Here is a 27,891-nt window from a genome sequence, read left to right as displayed (position 1 = left end):
CAGCTGAAGACGCAGTGGATACAGAAGAAAGGCAGGTAGTTCATTTAGATACCTCAACAAGTGCCCGTCCCTCTCCTCCTTTTCACAACGGTAAGAGTACTACATTTGTTTCACCTTTTCTTTTGTCGTGTTTAATACAAAAGCCTACCCGAATAATAGCTGTAAGTGCCTTTGATGCCTCTTTATCAATCATAATTGCACTCTACTTTAGTATTTTGCTGTGATTCGATAGCTAGGTGTTAAAAAGTAGTACAATTGTATCCAGTTTGATACCGCGATTGATCCCTTTTATGTTTGCCTTTAATTCTCTACTAAACGAATCCTTTTTGGCTTTGTTCATGTGTTTGTTAATGTGCACGTGAACTATGTAAAATGTAGTTTTGTCAAATACAATATGTGCATGTCTTAAAAGCAAATGAGGTATGACAGATTACAGACATGATCAATTAACAGAAGAGAAAAAAACAATTACACCCAGGGTAGTTTTTATTGCATGTGGATTTAGTAGCCTAGTTAATTTCAGAAAATCCTGTATTTCTTCACACGGAATTCTATCATGGATTATTTAATTTGAATAACATATTAGGACGGGCGATAAGGATTTATGAGACTATATCATACAACATGGATTTATAGAAAGCCTTATCAATTTCTAGTGTACAGTAGTTTGAAACGGGAGAACACTTGCCTTACGTTCAGAAAAACGACTTCCACCAATGACTTTAACATAATTAAATTGCATATATTGTAGATTTTATATATCAAAGACTGATAAGCGACTAAGAGGTAACAATGCATGTTGGTCATGGTTAGTTACTGTTTGGTGTTTAGTCACATAGCACAGTTTACTAGCATGTCCTCCATTTTCAGAATGATAAATTGACCCAGTTTGATAGTGTCAGAGACTGGTAATCTGTTTCCCAAATTGTCTCAAGGAAGGGGATGATGGACCCGAATGGAAAAAGTAGCAAGATCCCTAATCCTGCATGCCTTTGGGCCTTTTGTAACTGATAGGTACAAACAAGCTTAGAACAACTAGTACTGACCCCCTTATTGGACATGAAACCTTTTTATATTAGATCAACTGATTTGAGGACATGACCTTAAAAGTATTTGGTATACTTCTCTTGTGTCCCTCCTAATAAATGAATAAAATGTTTCTAAACGAGACACAAGCTGTGACCTATATGTCAGCAAGCAAAGAAAAGTAAATTAAGTGTGTGTGTTATCTTCAGGATTTCAAAGCCATCATGGGGCGTAAAGAAATCACCTGCAGTTGGAAGAAAAGTGCAAACAACATCAAAGACGTGTTTGACTTCAAAGGAACCCTAGGATCGTAAGTCTTCCTTTTATTACTTCTGCAATTGTGATTTGTACCTACTTTCTATAACAGCCTGAATGAATTTCCTTGACAGATACCACCCACTCAATTAAGGCTAAAGGCAGAACCTGATATTGGATAACACATTTGTATCATAATATTGAAACATTTTGACCACAAACGTAAAGCCATAACATTCATGCGTGGCAGCCATTGTATTTGAGCCTGACTAGCAATTTCTAGTGACTAGCGGCTCTTCTTAATTTAGGGTGAAGTACCATTACTGGATTAAGTGGATTATGAAGAGACCAACTTTAACTGTTCCCTGCAATTGAGACCAGTTTGGCAACACTGCTGAGATAATCCCTGATCACAGCCCAAAGTTTGTTCTTGAATGAGCTGAGACACACAGGAACCTTCTTCATCACCAGAGTTTATCACAAATGTATTTGAGGCCTCCATACACTTAAAGAAAGTTCATACCTGACTTGAGTTTGGAAAGAGGGTATTGAGTTGAAACAACACAAAAGACAGAGGTCATTTCATAGGGTTATATCGGTGAAGTGGATTCGGTAGTCTTGTTGAATTAGCTCACGTACACACTCTAGTCGTAATTACCTTCTGCTGGACATGCAACATTTTGTTTAAGAACACTTATTTGGAGAACACAACCCTAAAATAATTTGGTATACTTGTATTTAGTTTTTGATCCTGCCAATATATAAAAATATGCCTCTATATGAGATCCACACAAACACACATACATAAACACTTCTACATACAGTTTTCAGACACCTACCTTTATGACCCCTCCTCACAAACACACACACAGACACATTCTTGCCAGGCCTCTAATCCCTTAATTGAAGAGGATGTACCCTCGCTGCTGTGAATGACGTCAGTGCTAAGCAGCCTGGCCTACACACACACACGGTTGTGCCCTGCCCATCTAACCAGCAGTGCAGTGAGAGATGTAATCAGCTTGGGGTGAGGGGATCGGGATCTATGGGGATGGATGCTCAGACAAGACTAAAGGCCGCAATATGCTTCTGCGTCTCCGTTTACGGATGGGCGGGCGCACGGATACGCACGGATACGGACGGATAGACTGAGTTTATGGTTCTCCGTAGTCTGTGGGTGCTGAAAACAATTCACCGCCAGAAGAGTAGGTGGCGCAACGGTTTTTTGTAAATCGTCGTGGAGTGTTTATTTACCTAGGTTATCGAGAACTCTGAGCAAATTTACAAATTAGCCGTTTCATCAATAAAATACGCACATTTTCAGCAACTACACTGCCCATTTCTCGTCACATTTTAATTCAGATGCTGATTTACATGTACTGTTTAGCTGAAATATGAATTGTGAAAACTTACAGCAATGGCGGTCAAAGGATTCTGTTCGTCCTGTTTATCCCGGCAACCCCGCCCCCACCCCTGACGCAAGCGATTCTTAATACTGACCAATCACAGCCAAGGGGGTCTCCGTAGCTCTCCGTCGCTCACGACGGATAGTTAGAAAATTCAGGAGGTGCACGTCAAGCTCTCCGGGGCTCTCCGAGGGCTGACGGAGAGCTCGTAGAGGGCGTTCCTCGGAGAAGAGGGCGTTCCCATGTGTCCGTTTTTCGAAAAACGCAGAAGCATATATAAGCCTTAAGGCCGCGGGCCAGCCAGCAGTTAAATCTGTTTTAAATTGATGTTTTCTATGCAATTCTGTATTTTTCTATGTTTGAGTTGTGGAGATAGTGGAGGGGGCGAGATCACATAGATCCACAGAGTAGGGGATATTTATTTTTGTATCTACTGTATTTGTGTGTGACATTTGGGTTTTATCATCACATCAGTAGAACAGATTACCACATTTTCAGCCTCCAAGGATCCCAGGAGAGTTCCATTCCAAGATTAAGGGATATCAGCACCTCTATACAACACTTCTTCCTGGATCTCATAGTCTGTCTGGGGAACTGGAAGTGTGTGGGGGATGGAGGGTTCTGGAAGCTGATCAAACTTAATTTAGCACGTGGTACCAGCTTGACTGGAACTTGAAATTACTAATTCACAGAAGTATGGCTCTGTTTGTGTTGAACTGTTTATTGTGCATTGCGAAGTAAAACTTAACATTTGAGTTTTTGTTACTGTTCCACAACATAATTTGTTCTTAAGTATATTAAGCACATTCTCAAATTATAAGTGCATGCTGAATTTGTTGTATTGCCTATTACACATTACTGACTTATTACTTACTTAGTAACTGCAATTGCACTGTAACAAGGATGCTTAATGTAAAGTTGAACCCATTGGAATTATGAGGAATTGTAAAGCAGCTGTCTAAATTTGTATTATCCAAGCATTAGATATTTTTTACGTCACCCAAGTTAACTTTGCATAGCTCCGGAGGAGAGTTTGGGAGGAGGAGCATTATATGCATTATAGAGCATATGTATATTCATAACATAATTAATTTTCAAAACCACAATTTGAATAGGCCTATAAGGCAATCAGTCAACAAAGCACATACCGGTATATGACATACTTGATATACACTACTTTGTATGTGAATGACCATAAATGCCATTATTAGCCTACCATATAAGCATGAAGTAGGCAAGTTATGTCAAAACATTTATTAAGATAAAGCAATTGATCAACTTTTAGTTTTACGTCAACAGAAATTTTCCAATATAGGAAATATATTGTAGATGCATTTCTAAATATAGCAATGTTGGGGCTGTTAAGCATCTCCATAGATCTTTTCTTAATATATACAAATATATACACCTCTACATTGGCAAACTTCAATCAGCCTCACAAATCTAGGTTGTAATCTTTGTATAGTTACTCACATCTTTTCACACAACCCCACATTTTGTACTGTAGGACACCTGATTACCTGGTTATAGGCACCAGTTACTTACACAGTTATTCCAACCACATGGTGGAGCAGGTCTCACCGATTTCTGGATTAATTGCGGGAACAAGATACCAAATTATTTTAAGTTGGCGAGCGTTAGACAATAGTGTTAGACTATACACCAGTACCTTAGCTGGTACCCCAGAGCCTTTGCATTTCCATGGTTACACCCTGGGTCTTAATCCAGTCTTATTTTGGAAAAAATCACCAGTATGTTTTGGGTTTTTGATACTTTTGGTGTCACTCGGCTAATTTAAGAATATCTATATACTGTATATAAATGTTATGAGGGACCAAACAGGAAATAAATATGTCAGTCAATATAAATATAAGTCTCAATACATACATTTAATTCCTGAATATAATAAATTCATCTGAAAAATATATAGAATTCCTGAATATATAAATGTAACTCCTAAAATGAATGATGTAAGTCAGAATCTAATGTAACTATAAATATAAAAATGTAACTCAGAATATATACATGTAAGTCTGAATTTATAAATGTAGATCTGAATATATGAATGTTACTCTGAAAATATTAAAACATATTTTCTACTCAGCCATATCACAAGACTTTCTGGTCACAAAAATGGACGTGGTTGCAGCTATTGTAAATTTCCTTTACAAGTGTAACATCAGCATCAGTCACATTTTACAGTACAATCAAAGATAATCACATTACATTAGAGTGTCCTTATTTTCTTGGTATTTAGAGTTTTGTAGTGTGTGCCAAAATTCACAGGGAATGGCTCAGCTAGTGAAGTATTAAATTATATCTTAACCAATGGGTTAAGGGGGTTTCATAAAGTTTCTTGCTGCAGCATAGGACTGAAGCAGAGGAAGACTGCGTAATGGCTCAATGCCAAGTTCCAATGCACACCAAACTATGGAGGAAGTAGTCTGCATGCTATTTCGCAGAGTCTTTCAATCAGGCTGTTGAGAAACCTTTTAAGAGCTATCATAAAAGCAAAAAGGATATGATGGGCACCCCCCAAGGATATGTCTTGAGGTTGTTTTAAATATATTTACATTTGTTTGGTCATTGCCAAAGTAAAGAAAATCATCTAATTCTGATCCAAAATGCCATAATTCCGCTGTGTGCCTAATGTACCAAAATGCTGTAACTGTGGCAATTAAAATGGTTTTGGAGCCAACAGATGATGTGTCTGATTTAAGACCTCAACATGATATTCAAAGATATTCCTTGAGACAAAAGTTCTACATTCGTATATACAGTACATATACAGACAATAAAGTTCCAGGTCACAATAGCCAGGTCAATACCCATTTTGTTGTCTTTTGCAGGTTACATGTAGTTTATAACTAGCCTGGCTCTGCCCTCCTACGTACTTCCGCTCAATTTTGATTTTGCTTCTGTACTAGGTCTGGCCATGAGATACGTAAGTCAGATGTCTCCGGTAGATTTTCTACCGGCGAATCAGCGAACAGAGGGAGTGGCTGAGAACGATGACGTTGATGTTGTGCGCTAGTTTGTGTTGTAGTTCGGTAATGGCGGCGGAGAAAGATACGAGCGAAGCCATTCGTTCCGTTGTGGCAACACTGCCGAATATCTATAAACTAAAGCCGGAGCAAGAACAAGTTTTGCTGAGTTTTGTTGGTGGCCATGATGTTGTGGCCCTCCTCCCCACGGGGTTCGGGAACAGTTTGATTTTCCAGCTATGGCAGCTAGCTCTGTTACAGTAGTGGTGAAGGAATTGGCGAACGCTAGCGATTGGTTATGGCAGATCAGAGTGGCTCTGGGCAGATCCAATAGTTTTAAACTTCAACAGAGTACCCGCCTACAAGGAAGTCAACGCTTGTCAATGGAGCGAGGCCTGACTCTCTGTACAAATGAAATGTACGAGAGTCTGGTTAGGACCAGGCTAGTTTATAACAGGCTTGAGACCTAATCCTTATGGCACTGTAGCTATTCCCAGGCTCATGGGTTAAGACAAAGCAGGCTCAGAGAACACACACACATGAAGGCACACGAGTCCTTCCACTCAACATGTCATAAATACATGCATACACTGCCAACCATTCTGCTTTCTCATTCAATGCGTTTACGTTTTTATTTTGTTTTATAGTGTCTGTCTCAACATTGAGCTTTAATATGAGTCACTGTTTTCAACAAATAATCTCATATACAGCCTGTATTTAATGATGATATATTTACAGAAATATGAATCAGGTTTAATCATGTTAATATGCTCAATGTCTCATAAACATTTTGTACTCTCTGTCTCTCTCCCATTACCCTCTCTTTACTCTCACCCTCTATCTCTATATTTCGACTTTTCACCCTCTATTTGTGTGTGTGTTTAGGGGGGCATTTTCAGAGGTCTACATGGTGAGAGAGAAGACGACAGGGAACCTTTATGCTCTGAAGTGTCTGAAGAAAAAACACCTCGCCCACAGTAACCTGGAGAACGAGATCTCTGTACTAAGGAGGTGAGACTCACCAACACACAGAATCACACCATTCACACATCCTCATTCACACAGTCATTTACATTTAGTCATTTAGTCATTTTAGCAGACGCTCTTACATTTACATTTACATTTTAGTCATTTAGCAGACGCTCTTATCCAGAGCGACTTACAGTAAGTACAGGGACATTCCCCCGAGGCAAGTAGGGTGAAGTGCCTTGCCCAAGGACACAACGTAATTTTGCACGGCCAGGAATCGAACCAACAACCTTCTGATTAATAGCCCGACTCCCTAACCGCTCAGCCATCTGACCCCCCTGCTCTTCAGTCATAAACCTAGTCATTCATCTCACTTGTCTATCATACAAGTTAATGTAACTAATGTTGACAAATGTTTCATCCATCTCAGGATAAAGCATGAAAATGTTGTGGGACTGGAGGACTTTTATGAGACCCGGACTCACTACTACCTTGTCATGCAGCTGTGAGTTGGCATGTTCATCATTGTAACAATAACACGGTCTAGGAATTCTAAGAACTCTAGAAAGATTGCTGAGAATGTGCTCGCATTTAGTTTTTTTTTACAATAATGTCTACTGATGATAGGGATGAAGAATGCAGTGACGTTTACTGTTGTGATGATGCCAGTGACCGTGGGTGTGTGCTTGTGTGTGTGTCTGTCTCCAGGGTGTCAGGGGGAGAGCTGTTTGACCGCATCCTAGATCGGGGGGTGTACACAGAGAAGGACGCCAGCCAAGTGATCAGTCAAGTATTGAAGGCAGTCAGTTACCTCCATGAGAACAGCATCGTACACAGGGACCTCAAGGTACAACACATGTGAAGAATGCGCAAAGCAAGAAATGCATGTAGACACACACAGACATACACCCCTATACATAATACATACATTTACACATTTTATACTGTTTTTTTTTTTTAAGGGTCAGAAAATCACCCCTGGTCTACTTTCTCTGCATCTCTCTTTTTCTCTCTCTCTCTGAGCAGCCAGAGAACCTGCTGTACTACAACCAGGATGAGAACGCAAAGATCATGATCAGTGACTTTGGACTTTCTAAGATGGCCGACCACGGAATCATGTCCACAGCCTGTGGAACGCCAGGATATGTTGGTCAGTTGCATTGCAAAAGTTAAGGTCATCAAACCAAGGAAGATGGATCACTCAATCCTCACATCTACTCTTTTTCCACAGCTCCTGAAGTTCTAGCCCAGAAACCTTACAGCAAAGCTGTGGACTGCTGGTCCATCGGAGTCATCACATACATCCTGTGAGTATGAATAGCTTAAACAAACAATACCAAACAGTATGTGGAAAGATGTGATAGATTGAAGTCATGAATGGTATGGTATATCATACCCGCTCAATGGTTTATAGATTTTACACTACAGATACATCAGAGGAAAACTTTAAAACCAATCATTTCAGTGTGTTTCAGAAGTCAGTTAAACAGCAGGTTATTAGCTAGCTGGTTAGCCCTGCCATTTTTGCAAATGAGCTGCTGCCTATTCCATAGCAAGAAACAACGAACAGTGACATAGTAATAATAAAATAGAACTACGAAGAGGTTGTACCTGTGAAATAGCATGAACGTGAACATAAAATACTAGGAAATTAGGTCATACATGACTGTATTCTAGCTATGGCTGTGTCTCCCTGACAGATTGTGCGGCTACCCTCCATTTTTCGAGGACAATGAGACGCGTCTCTTCTCCAAGATCATGAGAGCAGACTACGCCTTCCACGCCCCCTTCTGGGATGACATCTCAGAGTCCGGTGAGTCACAAGGCCATCTAACACCATGAAGAGTTCATTGGTAGTCAGGAAAACCAGTAGAAAACGAAAAGAAACACAGTCCTAGAAACATTTTTGACATTTTACATTAACTTACATTTGGTGGGGACAGATTTACGGCTTATGGTTCCCAGGTGACATCATTTTAAGATTGAGACTAGCGGTTGACCTACATGGACTTAAATAAACATCTTTAGTGAGGTCATGTGCTTTGATTTAGGGAGCCAGAATACTTGGTAATCCTATTTTAGTCCCACCCTTTCAGAATAAACGTTCAGATATAAATAGTAATGTAAATAATAATAAAATGTAATGAATTGCATTGTTTGGAAGGTTGATTTATTGATAATAATATAATCACTTAAATACAAAATAATACAAATTTTCACTTAAAGGTTCATATCAGTGTTCTCAGAGCTACAGTATAGAACCATTTTATGAATCTTGGTAACATCTTTACATAACCAGCACCATGTAATTGCATTGCTTCTGCCTTTTGTTATCCTCATAGCAAAAGACTTCATAAGGAACATGATGGAGAAAAACCCTACTAAGCGCTACACCACAGAACAGGCTCTCAGACACCCCTGGTGAGTCTGACCCCTTAGACACACATAACAATAATGTCAGAAGTGATGTTCCCATAGCCTGAGCGCAATAATCAAACACTTACCATCAGCGAGATAGCTTAATTAAGCTTTTCTGTCTCTCAAGGAAGTAGAAAATAAATTGATAGTCGCAGGTTGTGCAAGGGTAAGAATAACAGTGTTATTTCCGATAGGATTATTGGGAAGACGGCGAGTAGCCAGGACATCTACAGCTCAGTCAGTGAGCAGATCCAGAGGAACTTTGTCAAGTCCAAATGGAGGGTAAGAAACATTGTGCTTCCCTCAAATGAACCATATTGGATCCGAATGCTCAATCCTAGCGTTGAAGGCACTCAAACAAGCTTTGTCTAACTGGATCAGGTAACAGTCAATGCCTCATTTGTGTTATGGTGTCCTGTAATGTTGAACTTTGTGTGTGTGTATGTCACAGCAAGCCTTCAACGCCACAACAGCAGTCAACCATATGATGAAACTGCAGCTCTCTCATGCCGCACCCTCAGCAGCTCCCCCAACTGTACCCAACATTGCTGTAGTCAACGCCTTCCAGAATCCCCTGTGTGGTCTCAGCAACCTAACAGACCTGGACAGCAACGGAAACCTTCCCATCCCGACAGACCACTCAACTCCAACTGCCAATCCCGAGCAGTGTAGGGGCCCGCCCCTGAGAGCCAGTCACAGCGAGCCCATGCACTGCCCCTCTGTCACAGAGAATGGAAGGGGTGCCCACGCCTACCACTCAGAGAGTGGATTTGCAGCAGTTAGCAGGTGAGCATCCCAACTAGATGAAACCACATTTTGTATAATGCCCAGTGAGGTTGCACCTTTATAATACAGTGTACCCAAACAGCTATTGGAGATACTGGAGCTCAATACCGGGTTAGGAGGGGGAAGAGGCGAAAGCTTTTATTTTAGATCAGGTTTTATATATATAACCAAAAAAAGCACCTAACCCCAACCTTAACGCCAAACTTAATCCAACTAATCCAATTTATCAATGCAGAAGCATTCCACTTGACTTTCCTGATTGAGAAAATAAATCTAAATGTCACCTGCACAATTCATTTTGGATATCAACTTATTATCATGAAAGAACATAAAGATGCAGCAACTAATTTCCAATTATGATAATTTCTTTATTGTCTGTGCAGTTTGTCTCTTTGTCAAGCGAGTTTGTATTCTTGGTTTGCAGCTGTGAGGCCATAGACAGAGGGACCAATAGAAAAGGCCAGAACCTACAGACCGGGGTGTGTTCCATCATGTGATTGGATAAAGAACCCCTTAAGGTATAATCTCTAAACATAATATTGTTTCACCCAATGTAGATTTACATTTTGTTCACTTAGCAGACACCTAAAACAAAATACAAATGGTGCATACAGTAAGTATTTCAGGGGTTTAGAGTCATGGAACAGTCTGTGTTTTACCAAGCACAGTGCAAAAATAACAACATCTCAACTACCAGGCACAGTGTAAAAATACCTAAATCGCCACTACAGTGCAACAACAACATTGCAAGTACAATATTACAGTGCAACAGAAACAGCATCATATGTTAAGGGAAACATTGACAATTGTGTGGATGCAGTCTGTTGTGAGACAGTGCTACCACAGGATCACAAATACAGCGACACAAAATGTACAGAATTCTTAATCAATGAAATTGGTTTAAATCTCCCTGCTTATTATTTCTTCAATTTTTTCCTTTTTCTCTCTCCCAGTTATTCTTGGTGAGCAGTTCAGCTTTTGCAGTCTGAAGACTTCCTGTAGAATTGTGCAGGTGCTGCACCCTGCTGTTTGAATCATGCAGTGCTTCACTGGGACTTGAAGACCAAAAATTGGTCAGATTCTTAACCCTGAGGAAAACAGGAATGTCATTGCAGTAAACCCACCCACCCTTACACTTTGAATGATCTGAGGCAGGCCGCTGAAGAGGCATCAGCAGAGTAAAATACTGCATTATATTCTAAGACATCAGATATTTTACATATACATGTATACAACATAACGTAAACAAATTATTTACTGGGAATATAATTGCAGGAATGTATGTCAGCTGGGATGGCAGGGAATTTGCTGTTAAATTCCATGTGACCAATAGACGGTGTTGGAATCAGGAAAAGTGTTTTGGGGAAATGGCATTTCAAGTTGTCGTCTATCAAGGTGACATATCAGAGTGTATTTTTGTATCTTCTCTAAAACCTTTTGTATCTTATATCTTCTGTCATCCTGCAATATTAGCATTTCGACTCCTCTGAAACTTGCCGACATGTATTGTTTCTGTGTTCTTTGCTGTTATTATGTACCACACCATAGGCCAAGATTTCTCTGTGACAGAAAATACCATTACAAAGAAATATCAATTTAGCCATGTGACTCTACACAAAATGACAACCATAGAAGTATAATTCTAATTCTATGGCTGTAACCTTCTTGTTTTATTTTTGTTTGATTGCTGCAGGAAGTTGCTGAGAAATTTGTGTTGGCTGTTGAATTGTTTAATTGACCTTTCATGGGTCTCATGCAACAACTCATACTGTGTAAAGCCATTGGACATAAGATGTTTTTTGTCTGGCTTTTAAGACCACTATCGGTAGAGTTTATATGTGCCACTTTTATGCCACACACGCTATAAAGTTATACAAGTATCATCATCAATAGACTTTGAAATATTGTATGTAAAATGTATTAACTTGTTTGCTTCTTGTCTTTTCTCAATAAACATTTGAATCACAATATACTTTGCATACGCTCACACTCCCCCCAACCCCCATTATGTGACTGGTGAACAACAAACAAGGCTAAAAGGCTGTGAAAAGTAGTGAATAATCTGTTTATTGAGAAAAAGATTTGTGGGTATTTGACCAAGTTTTATGTTTACTGTGAGTACACACAAAAAATATGCAACATTTCTCTGAATAGCAAATCTTTAACCATCAGTTGATTACTTTAAACTTTAAAACTTTACATTTTACTAGGAATGTCATGCCATAATGTGTTCTAACAGTACATTGCTGACAATTAGTATGTATTTAATCCTAAATTTAGGATTAAATACATTTAAATGGATAACTTCAATTTTTCCAGAAGGTTCCATGAACTCGTCACATGTTTTGTTGGTAACATCCAAAACATTATAAACTCCTATTTTTTTAATAAAAAAAATAAAGTGTAATTGAGCATATTTTACTATAATCTCTAGGATCAGGAACATTAGATTGTAACACTGCTGAACAGTAATTATGTACATGTAAGTGGACTGGACTGCACATTAAAAGCATTAGGTTGCAATTCATATAATTAAATATGTAAATCATTTAGATGAACACATTTGGCCCCATATTGGCTCCAAGTATTACATTACTACCTTGTTACGGTAAAAAAAAAAAAAACAAGAATTCAATTGAATACTGAGAATTTGTTATGGCTGTCAGTGTAATACAATTTCCACTGGTGACAACTATTTGAAGTGCAGTGCCAACCAGTGGAAGTATGTTGTAGGTGTTTGAGATGTGTCTTTTGACCCCTCATCCCTGGCAAGTGGACAGGATGGTAACCTTCTCACGGAGGTCAGCCAAGATTTCCTGCAGCTTGGCATCCAGGCCACTCAGCCTCTCCGACTTCTGGAGGACCTGGTTCTGCAGATCACGCAGGGAGTCGGCTTTGCCTGAAAAGAGGGTTGTAACTTTTTTTTTTGTTGATAAATTCGAAAGCAAACTTTAAAATGACAACATTTGACAAGTATTTAGTATTTTGTTTTGTTATTTGTTACTAAGGTTCTTATCCAACAGATCAGATGGGTTCAACATACTTTTTATTTTTTTATGTCCTGGACTTTACTGCCTAAATGTTCTTATGTTTGTGATTCATAATATGCTCTGATTTGACTATGTTTTCCTGGAATTCATCTTTACCTGCAAGAGCCTTCATCATGTCTCCTGTGTCCTGGGCCAAGGACCCACCCTCTTTCTGCAACATCTGGAGACGATTGCCTGCTGACCCCACCGCATCACCATCCCCGTTGGCCTTTGCTGCAGCCTGCAGCTTTTTGAGTTGCTTCTCCAGGGTCACCAGATCCTACACACACACACACACACAGGTAGATGTGAGCAGATCATTACCTAAAAAAACAATCTCTCAGCAAAACATTAATAAATTCATCGATCACACAGACAAACATGCTGTACACAGACACATTCCTGTAGGTCTTCTTGTTGCTGTGGCTATATGTGTGGCGGCCTGCGGAAACCCGTCGGATGTCGCGGCCGCTCATGTTGGCTATAAGCCATAAAAGATCGAAAATAGTTTTCTGTCAAAATTGAGATTTTTGATGTTTTGTATAGTTAACACCCTAAACTTCATTGTAATGTACAAAAAGTATATGATTACTAATGAAAAACTGTTAATTTCAACGGTTTTTGGACATGTCAGCTAGCAAGATTTTCAAGCCATGTCAAATCAAATGCTCAGTTTGCCTGCTCTTTTGAGTGCTGCAGCAGCCCCAAACAACTGATCAATTAAGTCAGGCTGTAAAACTTAAAAATAACTTGCTGAGAAGTTATTAATGTAGCCTATAGTTAAACTGACATTTACATTCTCAACGTGATTACGAACAAAAGGATTTCCTTTCCATATTCGCCACAGTAAACTAGAATGAAACGGAGTGGAATCTTTGAATGCAGTTTTCTCCCTTATCACTTTTTGACACAGGTCAACTTTAAAATGATGTAACTTCAGTTGTGATAAAGATATCTGAGTGGTTTAAACATATTTGTATTCAGGAGAGTTTGTAGTTTCCAAATATGTATAATACCCAGAAAGGTATTCAGTTTCCCCAGGCCGTCACACATATTCATGTAAAACTCTGAAATTAAAGTGTACACAATTACCTCAGCTGCAGCATCTGCTTCTCTCTTGGCTTTCCCAGCCTCTCCTGTTGCATTCTGGGCCAATTGGCCTCCAGAGTTCAGCAGTGCCTTGAGCCCCTCTAGTTGAGGCTTCATGCCATTGTTCAGGGCAGTCACCTCTCCCAGGGCCTTAACCGCTGGGTCCATTTGAGCCTGAGCCTGGGGAGGAGAGGGATTGAAAGAATGGAAAGAGGGAGATGTTATAGAGAATAAATAGGAAAAGGTATGTAAAAGAAGAACTATTATTTTCATCCATTATGTTGAATATTTGAACATAACAAACTAAACTTGTTGGTGGTTTGAATAATTATTATTTTACACAAAATAGTTACACATTCTATGCAAATCTATTTTCTAACTTTTACTGCCGTCTTTTTCCCCAAAGGTTTCCCAACATTCCTTCTGTTCTGCCTATTGGCAAATGCCATTGACCAAGAACTTGGGTCATTGGGCTCAAATTCAACAAAGCTGGGGTGCTTTGCGACTCCACTTTATTGGAATGTCCATTTAAAATTAGCAAGGAAAAGTGACAAAATCTGAAACAATTTTTTTTAACAGCGCATGGATATTGACAATTATGTAATGTTTGCATTGGGGCTGCCAATGAACCTAGTGTCTGCAAAAACGACTTGTACACTATTGCCCACAACCACGCATCCATCCAGCAGCCGTACCTGCCTCTCCTTCATCTACCTCTTTCTCTCCCTCTCTTTCTTACCTCAACAAGGTTGTTCTGTAGGTTTTCTAAAAGGTCCGTGCTGCCTTGCAGTTTGTCCTCCAGGCCAGAGAGAGAGCCTTCCACTGAACGGAAGCCGTCCAACAACCTGTCAGCCTCATCCTTCACCCCCAGTGCTGCATCCCTGATTTTCAGCAACGTAAGACACCATGCAACTGTGTTACTTAGTGAAAAGGGACAAGTCATCCAACTGAAGTTTACTTTTAGCCGAGTCAGTATCCCTTCAAGTTAGTATTTTAAGAAGTTTTTTTAATCCTCAAAAGAAAATAAACGTAATCATGAGTTGTAATTTCTCTCATTTTTGACCAGAGTTTCATTAACAGGAGTTATAGCAGCACACCTGGAATCCTGGGCCTCCTTTAGCAACCGTCTGGCTGTGTCTAGCTGTGGCATGGTCTGGTCCAGTAAGGAAGTGCTGTCTGGTAGCCCTGCAGCCAGGTCCTTCAACTTCTGAAGCTTCTTCTTCAGATCGGCAAGGCTGAAGGGCAGCTTGGCGTTCAAGATCCACTCACTCACCTCCTGAATGTGGGTCAGGTTGGAGGTCGGGTCTGTGGAACAGAAGGGGAAGCGAGGCGTAGAAATAGAAAAGGAGGTAAAAGAGGTTCTGTGTTTTGTTAATCGACAATAATGATCCATTTGTGTATTCTATCCATCTATCTTCTAAAGATATTCAATGGTGCTTCGATGACTCACCTGACAGGAAGTCCTTCAGCTCTTTCACAAAGTCACGTGTTTCCCTGAGATCTCCTTCCAGGTCGTCCCGAGCCTTCCTCATCTGATTCGTCAGCTCGTCTGTTGACTTCCTCACCTTATTGGCCATATCTTGTGTTTCCTGGATCTATGAAACAGGAAATGTGAGGAGTCAAATATTATCACATGGTCAACAGGAGAGAACCTAAAATCATTAGAATTTTTACATTATTGCTTGGATTTTGTGAAACAAATTGTATATGTAATTTACCCCTGGTATTCATGATAATTTTCCTCTTAAAATATACATAGTTTTAATTGTCACTCACTCAAGTCAGAATTATGTTAAAAAAAACAACTTTCTTTTAATAGTCTGAATTGTTCTAAAAATCCCTAGAAAAATCTCCAATCAAGTATCTCCATAATACTTCACAAACTATAATCTATATACAGGCTGACAGGTATAGCTATTCTCCTGGCTAATGTATGTCTGGTACATGTTAGCCTGTGTCTGACATTAACTCACCTTTGCCTCTGTCTGTGTGATCTTCCTGCTGAGTTGCTGCAACCTCTTCTTTACCTCCTCTGCATCACTCACAGCTCTGGTCCCCAGTGGCAGAGCTCCCACACAAGTCTCCCCACGGCCACATGGGGGCGCTCCTTCAGCAGGGCACAGCTGCCCCACGCACTGTAGAGGGGTGCAGGGGGCCGAGCGGTCACCGCCACAGACCTAACAACGGAGGATGGTGAATCTAAATTCAAATCAACTCAAACAAACCATGGTTAAATAAACTGACTATGTGGAGATGATAGTCTTCCCCTAATATAAACAATGATTCAGACAGAAGGTTTTAAAAAGTACTTTACTTAAAGGGATGGGGGTGGGGTGGGGGGAGGATAAAAAATGCTATACATTTTGATTAGGTAATTGACTTCACAGAAGTGATGACTTAACTTTCTGGTCAAGGTTACCTGTTTAGCTGCAGGAGTGAGGTTAGGCTTTGTGGCCAACTTGTCTTTCAGTTTTTCCAGGTCTCTAATATTTGCCAGTTGAAACTGGTTCTGAAGGTCAAGAGCATCCCCTCTGACCCCTGTTGACTGCTCGACTGTCTTACTGCTGGCGCCAATACTTTTTCCCGCATCCATTGATTCATCATAGGCCTTCTTTATGGCAGCAATAGCACCTGGTAGACAAGACACGGGTAGATTTTGAGGTTTATATTGATTGTGACAGTCAGTTCTATGGTTAAGTACTTCAGACCAACGTTTTACTTTCTGTTCAGTTTTAACCAATAGCCATGTTACAACTGCAGGTTACCAAAGAAGTATCTCTCTCTTCCTCTTTCTTTCCCTCTTCCTTTATGTCTTTCTCTCCCCTTCTATTTATCTCCTTCTTACCTGCGTGGTTGGAGCTAACTGCGTTTCTGACTGCGTCTTTCGTGATGTTGTACTCCAGGCCGAGACTGTTCAGGAGTGCCTGGAGATCATCTAGCTGCGAGCCCAGATTGGACACTCGATCCTGGGGTAACAAGTTCCCATCCACCTGTATCATCTTGTCTCTGGAGGATTACCACCAATAAATAAAACAATGAGTCAAGTTAATAGGTTAGGTGACTGTAACAACATCAACATCAACCTGGTGTCCACCCACCTGAGTTTGCTCAGCTGGAAAAGAGCTTGGTTGACCTGGCTGACAGAAGTAGGCGGGAGAGGCAGGGAGTCACGTATCTGCATAAGCCGGGTCTCCAGGGTTTGAATACGTGGGCCCACATTGTAAGAGCCTGTAACTTCGGTGAGAGAGGGTAAGTTGTGGGAGAACTTCATCAGCCCCAGGGTGAGGTTCTGGAGCTGGGCGTCCATGGAGAAGAAGCAAGATGGGCAGACATCACAAGTGGGGAAACTACTGCAGTGACCACGGCTGCAGGCATCGCAGCGGACACCTGTGATGCCCAGGCGACAGTGACAGACCCCTGTATGCTTGTCACACCCTCCATGTACCGTTGCACCAACAGCACATTCACATGCTGTGGAGAGAGGGAATGAAAGAAAGGGGGGTAAAAAAGAAAGAAAGGAGGAGTGTTACAGATTCATATTAGAATAAAGACCGGTAAAAACCAGTTTATGACTAGATGGGACAGGAGACAATTACGTTTGCAGCCTCTGAGAGGGTCTCCGTAAGAGTTGTCGGGGCATTCTGTACAGGTTCTTCCTCCGAACCCTGATCTGCACTCACACTGACCAGTTACCTAGAGAAAACAGAGAAAATAATCAAATGGATGGCCAAAATGCACCACAGAGTTATTTCATCAGTTACTGTACAATGGGAAAAACAGGTTTTTGCTACATAGCCTTCAACATTCAACTGACATATCTACCGGTAATTGAGTCCATATTTATTTCAAGCTGCATTGTTTAAATGCTTACAAACTTATGATATCTCAAAAGTCATATTGTTTCACAAATTGTGATAAACGCCTCTAAGAAAATATGTTGAAAACTGTGAAATGTCCCTACAAGTTTCATTGAATTGGGTTTGTGTGACAGGTTGGGTTACACTGAGTGCTTACTGCGTTACAAGTGTTGCCGTGAGAGTTTGTGGGGCTACAGCGACAGGGCTCACAGCCGCCAGATAAGGAGGTGCTCCAGTAACCCTGGGAACACAAGGTGCAGGTCAAGCCTTGGTAGTTGGGTCGGCAAGGACACTGCCCAGTCAGGAGGTCGCACACAGTGAACCGAGAGCCATCAATAGAGCAAGAGCATTCTGAGATAGAAAGAGGGAGAGAGAGGGTTAGGCTGAGACATGCAGAAGTGTTCACAAAAATGCTAAAAATGAGCACCACACACACTACATACATCTCTCTAAACAACGATAATAAATAATACTTTGTGAGGCTTTGTTGAAATGCAAAAGTTTAAAAGTCACCCACTAGTGCAGCCCAGTGGGTTTGATGCTGTCAGACCATAGTAGCCCATCCTACAGCGGTCACAGCGTGGTCCCTCCACGTTGGCCTTGCAACGACAAGACCCTCTGGTATCATCACACTGACCGCCATTCTCCGCCCCCTCTGTACTGCAATGACACCCTGTTTCATATAAGAAGAAAATGTACAGTTTCATAGTTTGATTAATACAAAAATGTCACCTCGAGTATCTTAGATTTCAATAGTGTTGAGATTTAGTAAACTGAATGGTGAGATTGCATTCAGAAAATCCTTTCTGATTCTTTTGGTTGGAAGATGAAAGGATATAATATTTTTTGCTAATGGAAGTCAATAGTGCAAATACAGTTATTTTAATGGATGATGTGAAGTTGTTCTTGGATCTTTGATAATATACAAAAAATAAGTATTGCACTTATTTTTATTATTCTATAATGGTTCACAAAATATAATTGTAAACCATCACAGAAGTACGGAACTTTCATTTTAAGTTTACTAAGATGATAACCAGTGATTGGGAAACATTGCCTGCAAACAAACACAAAGAACCCAGTGACGGCTGGTGGTGATATTGGGTGTGTGGGCTATAAAAGTGTAGGCTATTATCCATTAATCAATAGTTCACACTGCAGCAAATGCATGATTACATCCGAGAAAAGCGAATTCTTAGCTCTACACTTGCCGCTAGCCAAAAAGTCAACGGCCTGTGTGGGCTGAATGAATTTAGGCCAAATGGGCAACAAATCAAGAGGGCGTGCCAGACACCTGTCACTCACAAGTCCCCACTCTTGTACAGTAGCGCCCCCAGCAAAAAAACGTAACACCCCCGGCTGTCAGTGGCCTGTGGGCTAGTGGGGTAATTTAGCCCTAACCAGCAGCAAATCAAGGGGTGCTGCCTCAAAATCTGTCACACACTATGAAGATTAGATTTAAAACCTAAAACAAGTTTGCTTTGTAATTGATTCAATTCATTTGCAATGTTATTAAATATCTATTTCGTTTAACTTACTTTGACCATTCTTGCATTGATTTAACCCAATAACTGTAATTCCAGCATATTTGGTTCATATTAATACACTGTTCAGTTTCCCCTTATTTCTTTAAACCGTAAAATAGGGGAATAGTTTTGGTTGTCGGCCAATATTAGAACCCCCTGAAAATAAAGCCTAATAGCTCTTTAGTGTCAAGAACCTGAATTGCCCCAGCAATAAACTGACACCCTCAAGAATCCCTGTGTTCAACTACCCTGTCTAACTCCTACTGTTTAAGCAACAGTGCAAGAACAAGGGCAGCATCGCAATGGTGCAGCCTCAAAAAACGCAGAAAGTCTGTGAACGTTATTGTAACAGCTTGGTCTTGAAGATCAACTAACTAATAAGCAAACGTGATCCTCTGGTAGATCTTCTGAAGAGAAATATTGGGTGGTCTGGAGAACAGGTCAAGGAAATTGTGTGAACAAAAAAGGTCCACCATACCCTGGATTAACTAAAATCAGTGTGACACAGTGTGAACATTTTGTAGGTTTACATTCAGAAGGTTAGTCAGTTTCTTCAAAATAATCCAATTCAATCAATTTTCAAACTAAAAAGAAAGCTGAAATGTGTGTGCATAGTTCAGGTTGCTTACGTATGCAGGCATCCGGGCGGTCCATGCTGCTCCTGGGGTTGGGTTGGTATCCTGGAGCACAGCGGTCACACTTTGGTCCAGTGGTTTGGTGCATACAGCCCTCACACACACCACCACTCCTCCGTCCACTCAGCTCGTACACAGCACGGTCAAAATGACAGCGTTGGGCATGGTTGTTACACTCGCATCCTGAAGGGGGTGGTAATGAAGGGTAAAGTATAAGGCAGAAGAATCAAAAGTTTAAGAGTTTATGCTCACATTACAGGTTAATTATAACAATGTATCCAGAACCATCTCAGGTCTTGGTAGTGAGAGATTGTGGTAGGTGTTGCGTACGTTTGCAGGTGTGGGTGTTTCCTTCTTCGGCTGGTCTCCAAGGCAAGTCGTTGTAGAGGTCTGCACAGCGCTCACAGTTCAACCCTGCTGTGTTGTGGTGGCACTCACACTGAGCACTGACCTGTAAACACACACATTCACAAGTTTACATGTGACACAAGCATTCATACACAGAGAGAGACATACGCACGTTGTGAGTTCCTACCACACACACAGACAAACACACACCTGCATACTGGGTGGCTGGTTGGAAGAGGTATCTGGTAGGCAGCGGTTTGCATGGCCATGGCACATGCAGCTGCCAATAACCTTCATCTCACTGAGGGCGTAGAACTGACTTGCGGCTCGGCCTTGGAGACGGGGCACAGGCCCCAGTTCTGTCAACCTAACCCTTAGTCCTGTCAATCCAGACACCTCTGTGGATGGAGACTACTGTCAGTTTCTAGGCAAGGCATTTGATTAGACAACAAGAATGTCAATAAAGAGTGAGTGGTTTCTTATTAACCTTCGATCTTCTGCCAATTGGGAACTCTAACAGCAGAGAACTGACGCAAAGGACTGAACTGGATCTGGAGGAAAAGTTTTCACTCAATAAAATGCACAGAAGAAAACTACAAACACATGTTTTTAAAATGCTAATCTTTTAGATAACAAAATCACAACATCTTTTAGGAGTTGTAGTTCCAATCTCTAAAGGTAGTGACCACCTCACCATCTGGTCCTGGTAGGGGTTTGGTGACACTGGAGACATAGAGTAGCAATAGGTCTGGTCCAATGTGCGAGGTGCTGTAGTGGTGACATCAGGAAATGCTGAACGGCAGTTGCTGGCCATGTAGAGGGCCGGTTGCCATGTTTGTCCGTTATCTAAAGTCCGTTCCACAACAAGAGCGCTGGGACGAGGACCCTTTAAACACAAGCCAAACAAGGTCAAGAATTTGTAAGTCCATTTAATATTGCTGTTGACAAGGGTTTTTCCAAAAACTTCTGAAAAATGGCAACATTGTATCAATACATTCTGTGAAGTTACTTTTACCTTGAAGGTCAGAACCAAGGTCTCCAGCTGAAAAAGGTTCTTAAGGTCCAACTGAAGCGTTACTGGGTTTGCATCTACAGAAAGTTTGAGTAGTTGATTAGTTAGTATCAGTTAATTATTCATTAATAATTCACTCCTACCCTCTCTAATGAATTCCTCATCCTCTTTTCTCTTACCTTTCTTAGATTGCCACCAGCGTTTGGGTCCTGCAGTGGACAAAACGTTCTGCACAGTGTGGGCCAGACTACCCAAAGAGTTGCGAGAGTCACATGGACAGCACTTCATTTTCCACTAAGAAAAAGAGAGAATAAGCAACGTCATTAGAGTCATTAGCCTATTCATTATATTATATTCATGGAAAGACATTAGCACAGGAAGAGTTGATAATATGGCAACCTTGTACTGTACTGGACACACAAATAAAGCAGAGATATTGAGTGACAGATAAAAGTTAATGGGTTTGTGTTTGTTTGAGAGAGATCGCAGAGAGAAAAATATAAAGCACAATGCGGATTACCTTAGTCAAGTGAAATATCAGTCTTCCTTTTAAGTCTTTCAAAAACACAAAATCACGTGTGTGTCTTGTATGTGTGTGTGTTACAGTGCTGTGTGCTTGACCTGTGTTTGGACATATGATTCATTAAGCACATAGTGAGGGGATTCCCAGTGTTACACAGTCATGCAATCGTGGAATATGGATTTAGCCAACCTCCATCACCTTGGTGACATGAAACCTGATCAGCAGAGAATCATTGGGATGTTTAGGTCTGGGTTATCTATTGTGTGTGTCTATGTGTTTGATTATCTGAAAGTGATCCCATATCTTTAGCCAAAATCCACATGTGCGTACATGGAATTGTACATTGGTCACTTGTATTGAGTTGGAAGAGGGATTGAGGCAGTGCCACACACACAAACACATAGAGGAGTGTCATCGCTCCAATATTTACTCCTTACTTCTTCTTTCCCATTTCAAACTCCTCTCTTCCTTCTTGCCACCTCTGTTCTATTCATCTGCATTTCCTTGCCTCCATATTTTCTAGATTTTCCCTTTTCCCCCAATCCCCTTTCCTTGCTCCTTACTCCCCCCTCCCCTTTTCCCGTCCTTTCTCTGCCCCTCCATCTGCTTGTGTCCGAGGGGAGCAGCAGGTTTAGGATGGTCTGAGTCCTGCTGACCCCTCTGCTCAGAGGACACTGTGCTTCTGCCTTCTCCCCAGTGGGTAAAAAGTATTGCTGCACTGGTTGTTTCAATGAGGGCCAAGGTTACTGTCCATCTGGAAACTCTATCTCTCTCTCTTTCGCTCTCTCCCTGTATCATGTAATTTTCTACCCTCTCCCTTCCTTTTATCGTGTCTTTCTTTCTTTTATTTCAACACTATCTAACCCCACTCATTTCTCCATTTATCTTTGACTCAAGTCAAGTCTACAAGAAACCACACAGACATCCACACACATACAAAACCATATAATCTTCCATCCATGTCTTCTATACTTTTACAAATCTTACCCATTGACATCAATGACTTGATCGCATTTTCCTCATGTTTGCTGGCATTTGTGAAAAGGGAATTATGTGATCTTCAGTGTTGTGTAAAGTCTATGCTCTAATCAAATTGTACGGTGGGTTTATGAAGTAATGTGACTAAGCCTGCATGATTGAAAGGAGAAATGTCCGTTGTTAAATTATATGCATAACAGTGTACAACATTTGATTAATCATCCCAAGATGATTGGGCCCCAAGATGAAACCTAAACACAGCCACAAAAAACTTCTTTGAGCGAGAAGGCCAAGAACTGACTGTAAAAGGGTTTCTGTAAGAATAAAATCATGTGCTGCACTATCTTTTCTGAAACAATGTAGGTACACAGTGTCACTTGCACTGACCTTGCAGTCTCTTTAGTCCTTTCAATTGTCAAAAAGCTAACACTCCAGTCATTTGATATTATTCATGTTGCCTCAGCATAGGAGGTTTGAAGTCGCTTGATCAAGTTATGGGAGAGTTAGAAGGAAGTGTTGGGAGAAGTGCCGTAAGAGCTGTGGCAGTACATATGAAATTGCCTAGACCAGTGTTTTTCAACTGGTGGGTCCCGACCCAAAAGTGGGTCGCAAGCTGGTGTGGAGAGGATCGCAGACACGTGCTTTTATTTTAAAAAGTTACCGAACTTACGATGGTGCGCTTTTAGTTTGAAAGGTGCATAGGCTCACAAGGTGCCGCCCGCATTCAACTGAAATTAATTATAATGGTTTGGAAATGAAATTATATTTGGGTCGTGACTTAAGGACAAATGTGGCTCCTAAGGTTAAACCAGTTGAAAACCACTGGCCGAGACGATATAACAAAACATAAGATGTACCGATTTTTGACAGCTGTACAATGTGTCTATGTTTTTTTATAAGACTGGTGGAGACAAAAAAAGGGGAATGCCTCTTTCCAAAATCATTTAACTATTCCAACCATTTGAACTAGTTCCATCGACTTTTGCGCTAGCGCAATTTACCGTCCATTTCCAGTACCATTTGTTACATAATAATAGTGTTTAGACAATACCCCATCACCTCCTTTGTTTCCAATATCTAGTCCTCTGTCACCATCAGGAGTTACACTCACTGGAAAAGTGACCAAAGAAGAATGGCATGTTTTACATAATACTGATACAAGTTGAACAGTAATATGGTTGTCTGTCTGTCTGTCTGTCCATCCATTTGGTTAGTGCCCATAAACCACAAAGACTGTGCGTGTGTGTATGTGTGTGTCTGTGTGTGTGTGCCAGTGATAGAGGATGATAGACAGATGGTTCATCCAATCACCTGCCAAGTATTTTTGCCAAGTGCCTGCAGTTTCCAAGGACGACATCCCAGATGGTTATATGTAACAAACACATTACACGTGTAACAAACGCATTATCATCTGGATGGTTATGTGTAACAAACACAAAACCATTTGGTTTGTTACCGGTTAGAGACAGTTGGCTTGAGGGCGATTTCAGGCAGACATCATCGAACATACTAAATAAAGTTTAGAAGACAATTTTAAGAACCACAGACAAACTAGAAAATAAAATTGTTTTGGACAGCCGACTAGAATGTAGTTGGATGGGCCCTGATAAACCTTCTCATTGGCTAAAGGCCTCTCTGTCTCATAGGATTCGGGAACAGCCCTGCCTATCTACTCTCGGATTGGTCCTTCATGAGACCAGAGGAGGCCTCTTGGGGAAGCCATTTTGGCAGCAGGCTAACTCTAACAACTCTCCTACTGCCATGGGCAGGTCAAGGTTAGAGGATAATGTTGCGCAAGTTAGGTTTGACTGTGTGGTTAATTCAACCTCTTTGGGTTTACTTTGTCAAACGAATAATGTCCTACTGTCCAATCTCAGCACTCTCCCTTGATCCCTCTCCCCCCCCTCTCATGTTCCCCATTCCAGTTCTTCTACCTATATCCCTCTGCAATCTCTCAAGACTCACACATTTACATTTTAGTGTGTGGACTTGTGGATTTTCTCAAATGTACAGGTTGAGCATTATCTACTCTTGTACACATGCTTACATTATAGAAACCAAAAACAAAGAAATTATTCTATCTCTATCTCCAAGCTGTTCCTTCCGTCAAAGAAGGTCAGCAGTGTGTGTGGCAATTTGTATACTGAACTAGTCTGGACCGTGTATGTCTTTCATTTAACATCATGTAACAACAAAATACCATGATTATCTTTTGTCTAAAAAAATTTTTTTTCTCACAAACACAGAGGCAGACTGGCAGTCACTATGTCACCCTGTTTTTAAAACAAATGCTCAACTTCCACCACTTCAAGCTGAAGCTTGGCACATTTAAACTAAAGAACGTTGTCATATACCGTATTTATTCAGTGAGAGGTTTGAAAATAATGGAACTGACTTAAGTGTCTTTTCCAAACTAGGAACCAAGGCCAAACTAAATATACTGTATAGTGTAGGAAATGCATTAGACCAAATGACACACATTGACATTCAAACACACACACGCATGCACACACATACATACAGCCTTGCTTGTCCTAGACTAATCCACAAGGCAGTAGGTCTGTGACGACTGCCAGGGTATGACCACAAAAAGATGGGCCTACACACACGCACACACACTGTCTCACTTGAGCTGAGTAAAGTCTGTGTCAGACTTTACAACTCCACCCTACGGACATGATTCACGCTCAAATAAGCACATACACTTGCGCAAACGCACACACACACACACACACCAATCGTCGAGACAAGGGGTCCCAACCCTGTTCCTGGTGAGTCTGTAGTGTACCTGTAGACTTTTTCTACAACACTAATGCACACCTGATTGTAATAATTAACTGGGTGGTCAGGTAACTAGTGTTGAATCAGGTCAAAAAAACTTTGGTTGGAGCAAAAACAGGCAGGTAGCTCTCTAGGAACAGGGTTGGAGACCCCTGGTCTAGACACTCCCAGGCCAAATTTACCACATTAAACATAATTAATGATGTATACTGTCACCCTCAGCTAAATCACTAAATGCGTGTGGGCTTATCAAAACACAAAAATGCTGAGATTTATGATCTCAGCGCTTTAGTTTAACCAATACCATTAACAGAAAAAAAGTGAACCACAGTTATCAATCCCACACACTGTAGCTCTATCTTAGGTCTTATGATCTAAATGATTAATTCTCATACACATGTATACAATGTCTGATCATAGAGTGAAGAACAAGTTAAATGGACATTTTGGGCTCCATTTAGAATGAGATATCTACTACTTTGGAATGAGTGAGACAAGATCAGACTGGTATATGATGACATGGCAAACAGGAAGTATTCGATGGTCTACGGGAATGTTCAGATTCATTGTGTGGGTGTGTGTGCTCGAGCATGCCTGTGTGTGAGGGAATGTGGGTGTGTCTGTCTAGTCTCAGACATGCTCATACAGTTTTTGTCTCTTCAAACAGTGTAACATTTCCTTGCCCCTCCCAGACTGACAGAGATGTGGCTCAGGTAAAAAGTTAAATAAACTGAGTGACACTGACAGGAAACATTTGTCCATAAACTATGGAAAGTGTAAGCATTGTGTAGTATTATGGATAATATTGTTTATGTATCTAAAATGCCCAAAGGAGAATATTTAATACTGTAAAGACCATTATTGTGTGACATTTCTTAATCAAAGATCTGTTTGATTTGGTTGGATTATGCAAATGTTCTGGTTTTGTATAATCACTGTTGACAATATATTTTCTTCTTAACACAGCAAATCTGATCTGGATGCTCTTCTTCAGCATTTTTTGTCAGACAGCGGTCAAAGACTACAGTTGCAACATGTGTCCAGCCCTGGGTGTCTTTGGCACTTAACCTAGACGATTTCACACACCAGACAGGCAGCCAGGAAACTAGTAAACCAGACAAACAGCCAGTGAGACAGCCAACCAATAAACCAAGCCAGTCAGCAGCCAACCCATGCCTAATGGATCTACTGTCCACCAAGCGGCCAAGCTGGACAAGAATGTGTGTCTGTGTGAACATACCAGTAAACGCATGCACACGTATAGCAGAAGAAGAAACCTACCAGTTGAAAGGGAGAGCAGAAGACTTCACTGCCCATCAGACCGCAGGTGGAGGAGGCGTAGAGCAGCTGGCCACGGCCCAGGAGCAGGTCACCTGTAGGGGGGTAGCAGGCCCCCCTGGAGCAGTCTGTCTGGGCATACGCCACTGCAGCCAGGGCTATGGGGGAGGGAGGGGTCAGTACAAAATATGGGATGACCACTGTTGGTTTGCTTGCCTGCCTGTCATTCAGAAATAGGTAGTGTCCAACAGATCGTATTTCATCATACATTCTTCACAAAAGCACTAAAATAACAGCATAAGTATGGACAGTGGAGGGATGAAGAAATAAATGAGTCAAGTAAACACTGAATAAAAAGTATTTCATACATGAAGAGAGGAAAATAAATATATTGTAAACAGATCAAATAAGTTTGCATAAATATTGAAAACATACCTGCTAAATGGAGTGCAATCCAAATCTTCATTTACTCCCGTCTTTATAAATATTCTTACTAAAGATAAAAAATTGAATATGTGAACATCAAATGCAAAATCACAAAAATCTGAATATTTCAGAAAGGCAAGATACTCCAAACCAAGAAAAGCTACGAAAGCTTTAAGAAAAGTGACAAAACAAGAGAAGACAACATTTAAATCCAATGTATAACCACATCAAATGTATGTATTTATTCTTCTCAAAGCTCACCAGTTGTAGTTCTGTGTCCTGTTCAGTAAGTCTTTCAACATGTGTGTGTCTGTCTTTTAAATACTGTCTCACCTCTTCGCTATGATGCAGTGTGTGTCAAAAAGGTAACTCTGACAACCTCCACTCCACTGCCACACCCTACATGACACACATACACACACACCAACATCACAAGCCATGGCAAGGCTTAACTCTATATCCCTCTGGACATAAAGTAAACCTCAATATAATCACAACCAAATAAACAGTGAGCGATACACAATCAAAACCCCACACACACACTTTCTGTACATTCACTGTGTAG

The 27,891-nt window shown here is 40.8% G+C and overlaps 2 protein-coding genes across 2 annotated transcripts; one reads left to right on the top strand and one right to left on the bottom strand.

The window, feature by feature from the left end:
* On the top strand, positions 1-12,219 carry camk1ga (calcium/calmodulin-dependent protein kinase IGa). The gene is made up of 13 exons (XM_062453991.1): positions 1-90; positions 1,236-1,336; positions 6,557-6,682; positions 7,071-7,145; positions 7,349-7,487; positions 7,667-7,790; positions 7,872-7,947; positions 8,341-8,453; positions 8,983-9,061; positions 9,253-9,340; positions 9,510-9,844; positions 10,269-10,362; positions 10,798-12,219. The coding sequence occupies exons 2-12, from the start codon at positions 1,251-1,253 to the stop codon at positions 10,339-10,341; spliced, it is 1,314 nt and encodes a 437-aa protein (XP_062309975.1). The 5' UTR covers positions 1-90; positions 1,236-1,250; the 3' UTR covers positions 10,342-10,362; positions 10,798-12,219.
* Positions 11,891-27,681, bottom strand: LOC134014078 (laminin subunit beta-3-like). The gene is made up of 23 exons (XM_062453982.1): positions 27,588-27,681; positions 27,336-27,393; positions 26,904-27,058; positions 21,520-21,634; positions 21,344-21,417; positions 21,023-21,214; positions 20,816-20,879; positions 20,539-20,726; positions 20,311-20,431; positions 19,975-20,163; positions 18,337-18,492; positions 17,977-18,170; positions 17,559-17,655; positions 17,061-17,433; positions 16,808-16,968; positions 16,382-16,593; positions 15,936-16,139; positions 15,413-15,557; positions 15,060-15,267; positions 14,702-14,843; positions 13,966-14,142; positions 12,991-13,153; positions 11,891-12,743 (listed from the first exon to the last, which is right to left on the bottom strand). The coding sequence occupies exons 2-23, from the start codon at positions 27,364-27,366 to the stop codon at positions 12,604-12,606; spliced, it is 3,501 nt and encodes a 1,166-aa protein (XP_062309966.1). The 5' UTR covers positions 27,367-27,393; positions 27,588-27,681; the 3' UTR covers positions 11,891-12,603.
* Between the last annotated feature and the right edge of the window lie 210 nt (positions 27,682-27,891).

Source organism: Osmerus eperlanus, chromosome 1, assembly GCF_963692335.1.
Source record: "Osmerus eperlanus chromosome 1, fOsmEpe2.1, whole genome shotgun sequence".
NCBI classification, from domain to species: Eukaryota; Metazoa; Chordata; class Actinopteri; order Osmeriformes; family Osmeridae; genus Osmerus; species Osmerus eperlanus.
Note: the sequence above shows the minus strand (reverse complement) of the source record. Positions and strands in the feature narration are given on the sequence as shown.

What these genes read in the sequence shown, in the direction of transcription:
- camk1ga (XM_062453991.1), top strand. Translation starts at nt 1,251, where the DNA reads ATGGGGCGTAAAGAAATCACCTGCAGTTGGAAGAAAAGTGCAAACAAC. An exon ending in TGGAACGCCAGGATATGTTG is followed by an intron (nt 7,791 to 7,871) that starts GTCAGTTGCATT and finishes CTTTTTCCACAG; the next exon opens with CTCCTGAAGTTCTAGCCCAG. An exon ending in GGAGTCATCACATACATCCT is followed by an intron (nt 7,948 to 8,340) that starts GTGAGTATGAAT and finishes TCTCCCTGACAG; the next exon opens with ATTGTGCGGCTACCCTCCAT.
- LOC134014078 (XM_062453982.1), bottom strand. Translation starts at nt 27,366, where the DNA reads ATGAAGATTTGGATTGCACTCCATTTAGCAG. An exon ending in TCTGCTCTCCCTTTCAACTG is followed by an intron (nt 21,635 to 26,903) that starts GTAGGTTTCTTC and finishes TCTTTTTCTTAG; the next exon opens with TGGAAAATGAAGTGCTGTCC. An exon ending in TACAGAACAACCTTGTTGAG is followed by an intron (nt 14,143 to 14,701) that starts GTAAGAAAGAGA and finishes TCTCCTCCCCAG; the next exon opens with GCTCAGGCTCAAATGGACCC.